This window comes from Anabrus simplex, chromosome 1 (assembly GCF_040414725.1).
Source record: "Anabrus simplex isolate iqAnaSimp1 chromosome 1, ASM4041472v1, whole genome shotgun sequence".
Lineage (NCBI taxonomy): Eukaryota > Metazoa > Arthropoda > Insecta > Orthoptera > Tettigoniidae > Anabrus > Anabrus simplex.
Genome location: NC_090265.1, coordinates 470,880,073 through 470,893,278, shown reverse-complemented (window position 1 = coordinate 470,893,278; position 13,206 = coordinate 470,880,073). Strand labels below are relative to the sequence as shown.

Below are 13,206 nucleotides of genomic sequence, written 5' to 3'. Positions count from 1 at the left end.
AGATAATGGCATCAAGGTTGTGGGAGATTGCTGGTTCGGTGAGAAGTTTTGAGTTTGAACCTGAGATGAAGTTGTGCATGCTGAGTGTTAAATATATTTCTTTGTGTCATCGCTAGATTTCAGGTGTTTGGATAATGTGGACTGAGGAAACATCACTCGAAGTGATTTGCTTGAATTTGATTTTGCTTGAATTTATTACCTATAATCTTACAGAGTTGTATCCTTATAGATTACTTCCAAACATACACACAAACCACACCCTATAAAAAAGAAATCTGCATACTCTAGTCTTGTTCTACTATGCTTACGCTTCCCTGGATGTCATCTCCCTCTACCCCTCCCTCCACGCTCTCCTGTGACTTGGACAGGCAACTCTTTCTTTCCTTCTGCCTTCCCCTCAACCTCTACAGAAGATCAGTAGCTGGAGAGGGGAGCCATAATACACATTCTGCGCACAAGGTGGCAACACTGTTGTTACGTATCAATACTGCCATCACTGTGGTAGGAGAACTGCATAGTGACAACACACAGGTCCACGCAGTTGTTGGGTTATGTCTTTGTTGGTGTGTGGACTGGTCTAGTGTGTTTGTCAAATTGTAGAAATGGAGGCAAGCAAAGAAGAGCAGAGAAGTGTGGTTAGTTTTCTGGTGGCTGAGGGTGCTGGAGTGAAACTCATCGTTACATGTCTGCTGTGTACGGCGAACACTGCGCGTGTCCTTGATGAATGTGCACGAGTGGCATAGGCGCACGCCATTATTCCTGATACGACAGGGTGGATTGATGGCCTTATCCGGGAAAACCGACGAATCACAGAGGAAGAAATTCATGTTCATGTTGACATTAGTCATGACTCCATGCATTATCAAAGATAACTTGCATTTCCACGAAATTTGCGTGCATCAACTGACGGAGGGACAAAAGACTGACAGAATGGTGTCATGTCTGAATCATCTGCAGTGGTACCACAAGGAAGAGTATGCATTTCTGTCTCATATAGTCACAGGGGATGAAACATGGTGCCAGCATTTCAAGCCCAAGAGTAAACAGCAAAGTCAACAATGGAAACATTGCAATTCTCCCCCGTCAATGAAATCCAAAGCTGTTGTCACAAGTTTTGGTAAAGTCGTGATGATCTTCTTCTTTGACTGCAGGGGCCCACTGCTTGTCAATTTCTTCAAGGATGGAACCACAATCAAGGCACAGCACTATGTAGACACTTTGCAGAAATATGCCATAAAATCAAAACACCCTGGAATGCTGTCAGACTGAGTTATCCTGTTGCATGATAATGCTCGCCCCCATACTTACAATATGGTGAAGGCTACGCTTCAGCTATTCAGTTGGGAAACACTTCAACATCCACTATACAGCCCAGATCTTTTTCCTTGTGATTTTCATATTTTTGGCAATCTGAAGAAGGACACTCATCATTGCATGTCTGCTATGTGTGGCAAACACTGCATGTCGGACAAGGAAATGCAAGAGTGGGTACGGTACCATCTCTTTCTACAAAACTGAAATTGATCATATCTTCTCCCAGCAGAATAAATGTATTAACGCTTTTGGCAATTACTTTTGAATAAAACCATTCCATGGTCATGTTGTAGTGGGTGTTCAGTTTTCATTGACGGCGCCTTATGAAAGGAGACAAGAATCTAATTGTGATGGGAGACTGGAATGCAGTGATAGGCCAAGGAAGAGACAGTATTGCCGTAGGAAAATTTGGACTGGGATAAAGTAATGAAAGAGCAAGTTGGCTAGTTGAATTCCGCACCTATCATAATTTAATCCTTGCTAATACTTTAATCAACAGCACAGACGATGGCTGCATATATGGACGAGACCTGTAGACACAGGAAGGTATCAAATAGACTTCATTATCATCAGGCACAGAGATTCAGACCAGATGTTGGATTGCAAAACCTTTCCAGGGCGAGATGTGGACACTGACCACAATTTGTTGGTAATGAAATGCCATCTGAAGTTGAAGAAATTGAAGAAAGGAAGGAATGTAAGAAGATGGGATCTACATAAGTTGAAAAGGAAAAAGCATGTTCGATTGTTTAGGAACATGTTGCACAAGGACTAAATGAAAAGGTTGAAGGAAACACAATAGATGAAAAGTGAACAGTCGTGAAGAATGAGGTCATTAGGGCTGCTGAAGACAGGTTAGGAAGAAAGGTAAGACCAAGTAAGAATCAGTGGATATATTAGACCTGATTGATGAATGGAAAAAAATAGAAGAATGCAAAAAAATTAGGAGGGCAGAAAAGAAAAGTTGATAGGAAGTGCAGGGCAGCTAAGGAAGAATGGCTAAAAGAGAAATGCAAGGATGTTGAAGGTTGTATGATTCTAGGAAAGGAAGATGCATACAGGAAAATCAAGGAAACATTTGGAGAAAGGAAAACTAGGAGTATGAATATTAGGAGCTCAGATGGAAGACCAGTTCTAGGGAATGAGGATAAGGCAGAAAGATAGCGGGAACATATTATACAATCGTATCAATGGAAAGAAGTAGATGACATGGTTCTGGAACAAGAGAGGCTGTTGATGATAGTGAAATGAGAGACCCAATTCTGAGGTCAGAATTCAATAGAGCTTTGAGAGACCTAAATAGGAACAAGGCATCTGGAATTGATGACATATCCTCAGAATTACTGACTGCCTTAAGAGATGCCAGCATGGCATGGTTATTCCATTTAGTGTGTAAGATCTATGATACAGGAGAATTGTCATCTGATATTAGACAGGTAAGGGTTATACTGCTCGAAGGCAGGTCCGAACCTCCGCAGAGGTGTTTCTGAGCCGGAGTTTACGTGCGGTAGGGTGGCCAGTTCCTTTCCGCTCCTCCATTCCCTTACCCCCCACCAACAGCGCGTGGCAACCCATCCAACTCCTGACCATGCCCAATGTTGCTTAACTTCGGAGATCTCACGGGTTCCGGTGTTTCAACACAGCTACGGCCGTTGGCTGATATTAGACAGGATGTTGTTAGTGAAAACTACCACACCATTAGTTTAGTATCTCACGTTTGCAAAATTTTAACTCATGTTATTTACAGCAGAATGGAAAGATAATTTGAAACTGAGTTATGAGGAAATCAATTTGGCTTCGGAAGAAATCCAGGAACCCGCGAAGCAATCCTGCCTTTATGCATGATCTTGGAGGATCGAATTAAGAAAAACAAGCTCACGTACATGGCATTCATGATTCTGAAGGGGATGTGGATCAGATACTGAGAAAGAAGAATTATTTACAATCATACAAAAATCAGTCTGAAGTGATAAGAATCAAAGGCTATGGAAAATAATCAGCAATTCAGAAGGAGTGAGGCAAAGCTGCAGTTTTTTCCCACTCCTTTTCAGTGTTTATACAGAACTGGAGGTAAAGGAAATCAAAGAGGAATTTGGAAAAGGAATCACAATCCAAGGAGAGGAAATAAAAACTCTGAGATTTGCTACTTCATCTGAGTCTGCAGAAGGTCTGGAGATATTGCTGAATGGTATGAACACAGCCTTGGAGAAGGGGTACAAGATGAAAATAAACAAATCCAAAACAAAAGTAATGGAGTGCAATCGAATGAAGTCAGGTGATGCAGGAAATATTAGATTAGGAAATGAAGTCTTAAAGGAAGTTTTTCAGACTTTCACATGGAGCATGGCATTATATGGAAGCAAAACATGGACGGTAATTAGCTCAGAAAGAAAGAGAATACAAGTTTTTAAAAAGTGGTGTTACTGTAGGTGAGATGGATAGATCAAATTACGAATGAAGAGGTACTAAATCAAATTGGTGAGAGGAGAACAATTTGACAAAATTTGACTAGAAGAAGTGATAGAATGATAGGACACATCTTAAGACAGCCAGTACAATGTTCAGTTGGTTTTTCAGGGAAGTGTAGCCTGTAAAAATGGGGAGTAGACCAAGTTATGAATATGACAAACAGTTTAGAGTAGATATAGGGTGTAGTAGTTATGTAGAAATGAAAAGGTTAGCACAGGATAGGCTGGGAGGCTGGGATGGTTAGCTGCATCAAATTAGTTTATGGACTAATTATCCAAACTACTACTACTACTACTACTACTACTACTACTACTACTACTACTACTACTACTACTACTACTACTACTACTACTACTACTACTTAACATCATCCATATTTTGGCAGCTTCCATACTGTCACAGCCATAAATGTGACTGGGACTTCAAGGAAAGGTACATTTTGCTCTGGTCACTGCCAAGAGACAGGTGTAAATCATACTGCATCAGTCAAAAAATAACAAGTGGGCATTCCATAAACTGACCGACCGACTTACTGACTAACTGACTAACTAACTAACTAACTAACTAACTAACTAACTAAGTGTATAAATCTTTCTTTTTCTAGTCTGAGCAGAAAGCATACCTTATCTGTAGCCTTTTGCATGTTGGTAGTGCTGTTGTAGGAAGTTGTCTTGGGCTGTGGACTTGAACTCTGCTTTGTGAGAGCAGCAGGGGCTGGACGGCGTGCTCCTTGGGGTGGAGAGGTCACTTTGGCCTGAAAATACAAAGTCATTTTATCAAGGTGATATTTGTATTAAGTGTTAAGCGAATTAGTTTAAAAGACAATGTTTCATAGAGCAAATTGAATGCTTAGTTGAGGGGATGGTTGTCTATAGTTGCGGCCACCAAGTTAGATATGGGAACGGTGAATCGACAGATGGTCGAGAGTTGCTTAGCTGATCGCGCAATGCTATCTAGTTGAAGCTGGTCCACTCCAGGCCACCTTACCTGAGTCATTCCCTGTCATGCAGCTTTTGAACTCGTACTGTGAGTGCAAGTAAAGATGGATAGTGAATGTGTTCAGCCTGATGTTTCTTTGGGTCTGTTAACTGAAGAGGATGAAGTAAGTGCGAGAAAGAAACAAGAAACTCCTGTGAAGCATTGTCGACTGGAAAGGCTTAAGAAGAAGGATTTAGCCAGCTAAACAAAATCAGTAATGGTGAATGTATTGCAATACATTCATAAGTTGGCTGACTCACATTTTTTGCAGACTGTGAATTTCAAGAAATGCCAAGAAGTGACTGCAGTAATGTGTAATATTAGCCTTCATTTGGTCCAGAGATGTGTTAATGAAGCAAAACTTTCACCCAACCAAAATATTTTCTTCTCCAAGAGAAAACTATGTAAGGGAGAAAAACTTAGTGTGCTTAGTGATTTTACTGTAACTGCGATGTAGCTAAGCAAACTGTACTAGAATTTTATGACCCTGGTGAATTTCCCACAGTGGAAAAAGTGCATATAAAGCTAAGAGAAAAATTTAGATGTAAAAGAAGTGTATGTTCAGTGCGACAAATATGCTTAATTTAGGCTTCCAATATGAGAGGGCTAAAGATAGAAGAAAATTTCTGCTAGAAAGACAGGAGATTGTCATAGCTCATGCACAATATTTGAGAAAATCATATGACCTTAAACATGAACAGGCAACCGTAGGCAATGTATTTATTTCGATGAGACATGGATTAATCAGTTGCACAGTAAACAGTTCATTCGGCAAAATTCAGATAAGAGCAGTGGATTGAAAGGTGCCCACTGGCAAAGGTGGAATACTGATTGTGTACCACGCAGGTGGTATTGAGGTTTTATACCACAGTGTAAGTGGGTGTTCCTGTCCAAGAAGAATGGCACAAACTACCACTCAGAAATGAGCCAGGCATCTTTTAAAAAGTGGTTTATAGAATACCTTCCATTAAACCAGTCACTACTGATCTGCATTTAGGACAGTCACCCAGGTGGCAGATTCCCTATTTGTTTTCCTAGCCTTTTCTTGAATGATTGCAAAGAAATTGGAAATGTATTGAACATCTCCCTTGGTAAGTTATTCCAATCCCTAAATCCCCACCCTATAAATGAATATTTGCCCCAATTTGCCCTCTTGAATTCCAGCTTCATCTTGATATTGTGATCTTTCCTACTTTTAAAGACACCACTCAAACTTATTTGTCTACTGATGTCATTCCACACCACCTCTCCTCTGACAGCTTGGAACATTTAGTCAAGCAGCTCTTCTCCTTTCTCCCAAGTCTTCCCAGCCCAAACTTTGCAACATTTTTGTAATGCTACTCTTTTGTCGGAAATCACCCAGAACAAAACAAGCTGCTTTTCTTTGGATTTTTCCAGTTCTTGAATAAAGTAATCCTGGTGAGGGTCCCATACACTGGAACCATACTCTAGTTGGGGTCTTACCAGAGACTTAAGTCTCAAAGTACCTTCTGTAGTAGTTATGGATAAAGCTCCATAACCTTCAGCCTTACTTGGAAAAGTACCCAATACAAGCTGGAAGAAAAACTCAAGAGTGGTTGTTGAAGAGAAATATACCTTTTAATGAGCAAGAAGTTTGAGTTGAACTTCTGAAAAATGTTGCTCTCTTCAAAGTAGAAAATAAGTACGAGCTTGATGAATTAGCTCTTTCATGCGGCCATGAGGTAGTAATGTTGCCACACTGCCATTGCCAATACAACCCAATTGAATTGATTTGGGCTCAAGTCAAGAGAGAAGTGGCAGACAGGAACAAGGCCTTCATAATAAAAGATGTAGAAAAACTCATGTCAAAAGCCATTGACCGTTTGACTGCTGCAGATTGGGAAAAGTGCTTCAGTCACACAAAAAATCTTCAAGCAGATGATTGAGCCAAGCAAGTAGTAAGAGACAAAAGAATGGAGCCATTCATTACCAGTGTGAATGACAACTCTACAGATAGTGAGAAGAGTAAACACAGTGACTCAGAAATTGTAGACAGCCTTGAAGCTAGAAACCAATTCTTAATACATTGTAAATGAATGTAAACTTATCCTTTAAAGTAGTTCATTTTTCTGTATCACACAGTCCAATATATGGTATTCAAATATTTAAAGTTATATTGTAAATTATACACAAATATTTTAATACAACTGATACAGATTAATATATAACCCAAAAGTATTTTTCGTGTCCTATCCTGTGGTAGCACCCACGAACCAAATGACCTCTGCTAGTAACATTTATATGATCACTTTCTGGACCATTTTCTAGGAAAACTAAAAGACCCACAGAGACATGTTTCAGATAAAAAATTTAAGTCAGATGATTTTCTACATTTTTCCTGCAGACAAAATGTTATTGGCTCTAAAAGCAAAAATGTGGCCACTTACTGAAATTTTCAATACCTGATTCTATGGGTTTTAATTTACTTGTGGAGGTTTTGATTCTGAATAATTATTGAAAGTGGTTTATATGGAAAATAATTATACTGCTGAAATCAGCAGTCTTTTCTAAAGCTTGTAGTACAATTTGTTTGGAACATTGTATGACATAACATCAGGAGCTTCGGAGGGAACATACTGGCTCACACTCCAAAATGATGTGTTCAATAAGATATTTCTTCACCAGTTGCTACACAACCTTGGCAACAGTGTAATTTCTCTGACCTGCCTAATTTGGTGGCTGCAACTTCAGATGGGTTTCTCCTTAAAACAACAATCATCACCACCAGACACATCCCTCACAAAGAGTAAGTGCAGGAGCTGGTTACTGCAGCATTCTAATTTCTTCTAACAAAACTACAATAACTGTCACTAAATAATACTATTTAGTCACTCCTTGTACCAGCAGCCATGTTGAAGCAACTGATCCTGTGAGATCTCTGAAGTTCAACAACACTTTGCATGGTAACCACTTGGTTGAGTTGCAAGAAAGTTTGTAATTTTATGTGACTGTTATTATTGTGATCGTAACAATGTGGCCTTCCAGTTTAACCTGAAATCTGGACCACAAGAACATGACTTTTCAATTAAAAAATTCCACATGTATTAGCTGAGATACAAACTTGGTGGTGTCAGTTTTTATTTTACATAGAAATACAATTGAGCAGCCACCCTGTCTTAACAATGATTAGAGGAAGAAATGGAAAGAATGAGATTATTGGCAAAAGAAAGGGAAGGTCTACAAAAAGCAGCAGGAGCACTAAGGGGATGATAGGCAAAGTTCCCAAAATAATTCAGCTTTGCCTCCATTCATAAAGTTATCTGCATTTTAAATCGGAAGGAAAACTCCCTTGAGCTTCGAAAGTAGTGAGAAGCCAGTAACAATGGCAGTCAGCTATGATGCCTCTGTTTCAATACCCCATATGCTATTGGGTAGAAATAGAGCCCTACAATGTTGCATTTTGCTCAAGTATGAGCAAGGGATCATTTTGTTGGTTAGTACACCGCTAGATGGAGTGAATGTGCAAGGCCATCGTTTGATGGCGAACTAGGAGTGAGTGATGCTCGTGATGATCAAGACATACTTGTGGTGATAGCTCCTTGGTAAACAAGGAACAGGAAACTAAAGAGGCGGTCAAGGAGAAACTTGTAAGTCATGAATACAGTTTAAGGAAGCCAGTAGGCTTCTAAAGTGATGTGTGGGAAAAGTTTTCTATTGCAGTTAATCAGGTAGGCTATGTATCATGTAAACAGTGTTCTTCATTGTTAACATATAAGGCTAAAACCCCACATCCGAGGTCACACATGATGTAAAGTACGTGTCAAAAGATCACAGAACACTGTACCACAAGCTGTTAAAATTTGCAGACAAAGAAATGTGTAAAAATGTGCACTTCTGATTTATGTCCTTTCAGTTTTGTGTCGGATGATGGCTTTCGTGAGATGTCCCAAGAATTAGTAAATATCGGTTCACAGTATGGAGGAGTAAATGTTGATGATATTCTACCCCATTCTAAAATGATCTCACATAAACAAAGGCCGCTCATTATGTTGATCCTAATGGACAATGAAAAGCCTTGTCTTAGCGACATTGGTTTTCCCAGACAAGAGGAGGAACTACAGAAGATATCAGAGAGGAAATCAAAGATAAGCTCATTGAACTGGGAATAGAGCCTGAACTTACACAACATCTGTTTCATGACCGATCGAGGATCAAAAGAAGGCCCTTGAACCTTACCCTCATTACCTATGCAGCTCACATTGTTTGAATACAGTATTGAGCATGTTTTTGATGAACTTTACCTGGAATCAAATTAGGAAAATGTCACACCTCAATCAGTGCTACAAAATATTAGTTCATTTTATAAAGAAAGTTGGTTACATTAATTACTTTGTAATAACACTAAAAGAAATCAATACTAGATATATACTATATTGAATTCAGTTTTTGTACAGTACGATGTAATTTATGAGTTACTTAAACTCAAAGGGTGCCTTAGATAAGTTAGAAGGCTATAATAACGACCTAATGGGACATCTCTTCACCTTTCTGAAACCTTTTAAAGAGGTGACTGATGTTCTCCAAGGGGAGACTTACCCGACAATTAAATTGGTACTTCCGTGGGTTCATGAACTTAATCTCTCTGCAGACCAACGAATGAGGACACTAAGGTTATGTTTAAACTTTACTCGGCACCTACAAAAACAGATATACAGTGTATTACTCTACTAAGTCCGACTTGTTGGCTGAATGGTCAGCGTACTGGCCTTCAGTTCAGAGGGTCCTGAGTTCGATTCTTGGCTGGTTTAGGGATTTTAACCTTCATTGATTAATTCCATTGGCCTGGGGGTTGGGTGTTTGTGCTATCCCCAACATCCCTGCAACTCATACACGACACATGACACTATCCTCCTTCACAATAACACAGTTACCTACACATGGCAGATGCCGCCCACCCTCATTGGAGGGTCTGTCTTACAAGGGCTGTACTCAGCTAGAAATAGCCATGCAAAATTATTATTATTACCCTACTAAGATCAGCATTTTCCTGTATAAGACTTTATTACATTTGTTACCATTTTCATAAAAGATTCGGAAACTTAAAGGATGTGCACTCCACTATTTGTAAGAGAAATATCGTCTGAAGAAGTGCACAAAATAGGTACTTTCCTGCGACCATCTTTTATAAACTAGTATTTCCGCCCTAAGAAGAAAGAGAATATTTGTTCACTGCCATAAAGCACATGTGTTTTGATATTACCACCCCCATTGATGGTACGGCTATCATATGTGTGTATATACCTTTTATTTTGTTACAGTATAATTTATTCACATTTTTGTTGTACGTTTCTAGGTCCATCCATTGTAACAACTCTCCAGTCACCAAGCAAAGAATGGAATCATTATTTGCAGATTGGCATGATTCTGAAACTGATGAGGCAAACACAAAGTTGACCTTTATCTTGCCGGAGGTGCAATCGATGACGATGATCTACTTAAATGGTGGAATAAAAACTGCACTCTTTACCCCAAACTTACAACAATTGCTTGAAAATTATTTTTATTCCTGCATATAGTGCAACAAGTGAAATCAATTTTAGTGTTGCTTGATATCTGTTGTCAGATAGAAGCAGCTCTCTTGACTCAGACAGAGTCAAAGATATTTTGTTGATACAAAATAGCCATGTGTAATAGATTTTGTTCACAGCCAGAAAAAATATTTGTTATTTTATTTCATAAAAATACATCATTTAATGTAGGTTTGAAACATGGGGAAAAGTCCATATGGGTAATTTTCACTGATACAGCAATTGAAATGTAAATGAATCTACAGTAAAGCACTAAAGAATCCATAATACAATGAACATAAATCGTTATTTAATTTTCTTGCTCTCACTCGTTAATTAATTAATTATGCAATTGCCAAGCAAGTGGCTGGGCAGTTTGGATCACGTAGCTGCCAGCTTACATTCAGGAGGTCGTGGGTTTGAAATTCACTGTCGGCAGCCCTGAAGATGGTTTTCCGTGGTTTCCCATTTTCACACTAGGAAATGCTGGGGACTGTACTGTAAGTAAGGGCATGGTTGATTCCTTCCCACTCTTTGCCCTTTCCTATCCCATCGTTGCCATAAGACCAATCTGTGTCAGTGCGACATAAAGCAAATTATTTAAAAAAATGTACTTAATCTATATCATTGTTATTTTTACCCCAAGACATAATTTAATTTACATTCAATCTAGTGTACAAGAATAAAAATACATATAATATACATTTAAACAAGTGCAACAGCAAATAAAATGCAAGAAATTGAATTAAATAAAGAGGAGGAACACAATTTACTCTTTTATTTTGTTGGCCGGAGTTCCAATTCATATTTTATTTATATTTTATCAGAATGTATACAATGATAATTATATTCAATGTTGTTTACAAGATAAAAATTACCTACTTAATTTTTATTGATTCAGTGTTTGTAATAGGAAGATGGCATGAAGTATAAAATATAAGTAATAAAAAGACAAATCAGAGCAAACATAAATGTTATGTCATTAGTTTTTTCGTTTTCTAATTAAAAAATCCAATGACTGCCTGTCGTTTCCTGCGATTGCCGCTCGTCAACATAGTTTCAAGAACTCTCTGCTCGGCGAAAACCCGTTCAAGTCCAGGACCTTAAAACGAATACAAGCAAGTGAAAAAACATGCATTGCAGTGTTCTAGTTGAAGAGGAGTAGAAAGGAGCTGGCCTTTCTAACAGAAGTTAGTTCTGACACAGGATGTCTAGTTAGCAGGTAACTGACCTAACACAGGTCAATGACTAAATCACCTATGTCCAGGTTGAATAGGTCGCTAGCTCCTCTTTTATTTTCTAGTTATCCTCTTTCTCACAACTGATAATTGCAGACCTAACTGGGATCACAGAGGGCCATTAGACAAAGTGTCGACATTCTGGAAAGTCAGTGGTAATCAGTGTCAGCAAAGTTGAAATTCATCATGGAAAGGCATGGATTCCGTTCTGCTTCTTGAAAAGTCTGTAAAATTTCCCAATGATGAAACTTGAGAAGGTTTTCTGCTCCAACCTGTAGCAACCTACTTTACAGTAGCTTTTATTTTCAGTTACACGATGTAAGTGAATTCATGTAGTCACTTCAAGTGTATGAATGCACTTGTACAATATTTTAAATTTATTTCAGGTTTTTATTGTTAAAGTTTGAGGAACAGTACCTTTATGGCTAACCAGCATATATTTTTCAATCAATGACTAGGTAGTGAACTGAATCCAAACTTTGCTTGACGGTTGTGTTTGGTGCAAGGTGATCCTTATTGAGGATATTGTATGTAAACCATGCTTCAAAATGCTAAGGGACCAAAACATTTGAAGAAGGTGTTAAGTAAATGTTTGGAACCAACTATTTTTCTTTTTATGGAAAGAAAATCTCAACTTCACTCAGCTGCCATCATCATCATCATCATTGTCGTTGACATCATCATCATCCAGCTTACACAATAGAAGATCCAATGCCTTTATCATCAGACTCCAGCATCTTCACTTGATCTCAAGTCTTGCAGCAGAAATACATGGAGACTAACTCTGAACAATGATGTCACTTCAGCCTCCAGGCACTGGAGGTTTTCACTGGGAACTTCTTCCCCACATTTACCATCACCTCATATCCTTCAGTTCTATTTCTGACTCTCATATTTAATGGCCCATTAGCACTACACTATTGTTGCTGTTGACCCTTCAGTGCTTCATAGATATTGCCAACTTCATCCTCATCTACACCCTTACATGGTGAATAGACTGAGACAGTTCTTGTCCTAATTCCTCCAACTGCTAATTCTACCTACATTATTTGCTCATTTACTTGCCTAAGAGAAACTGTGTTGCATGCAATAGTATTCCTGATGAACAGTCCTACCCCACACTCTGCCCTTCCGTATTTAACATCTGAACATTGAGGACAGGTTTGTAATTGACTCCAGGCTTTTGGCATGCAATCTAGTGATTAGAAATTGTATACCACCACCTCTCTTACCATGCCGGCTCATATTCTGATTGTGAAATTTTTTTTCAACCAACAGGATTTGAACCAGCTAACTACAGTGTCAGACCATACAGGTGCCTTAACGATCAAGGCTAGGCTCATTAATATTGATAGTTCCCCATTACATTCCATTTCATTTATCAAGTTCTTTCCAAGGAGTCCCTCACCTTTCAGATAAAAGTGGGACTCCGTTACTCCTATAGGTCTGAGGCTTGCTTAACCTCTTAACCGGGGAGTTTCCACTGAGAAACAAAAATTTGTAGCGGGGAATATATTTTGACTGAAAACAAGTTAATTCAGCACGCCCATTATGCTTCCGCGAATGACGAAGAAACTCGTCCCGCCCATTATGTGCTTCTGCAAATGACGAAGGAACTCGTCTAGCCCATTATGTTCTTCGGCAAACGACGAAGGAAAATGTCCCACCCATTAGCGTGC

General features: G+C 38.9%; 1 protein-coding gene across 1 annotated transcript in view; it reads right to left on the bottom strand.

Moving 5' to 3' along the window:
- Positions 1-13,206, bottom strand: part of LOC136856960 (DNA ligase 1) — a 434,127-nt gene that overhangs the window by 54,510 nt on the left and 366,411 nt on the right. The window contains exon 4 of the mRNA XM_067135255.2: positions 4,406-4,537. Within this exon, the coding sequence (XP_066991356.2) occupies positions 4,406-4,537 (132 nt within the window). The remainder of the gene's footprint in view (positions 1-4,405; positions 4,538-13,206) is intronic.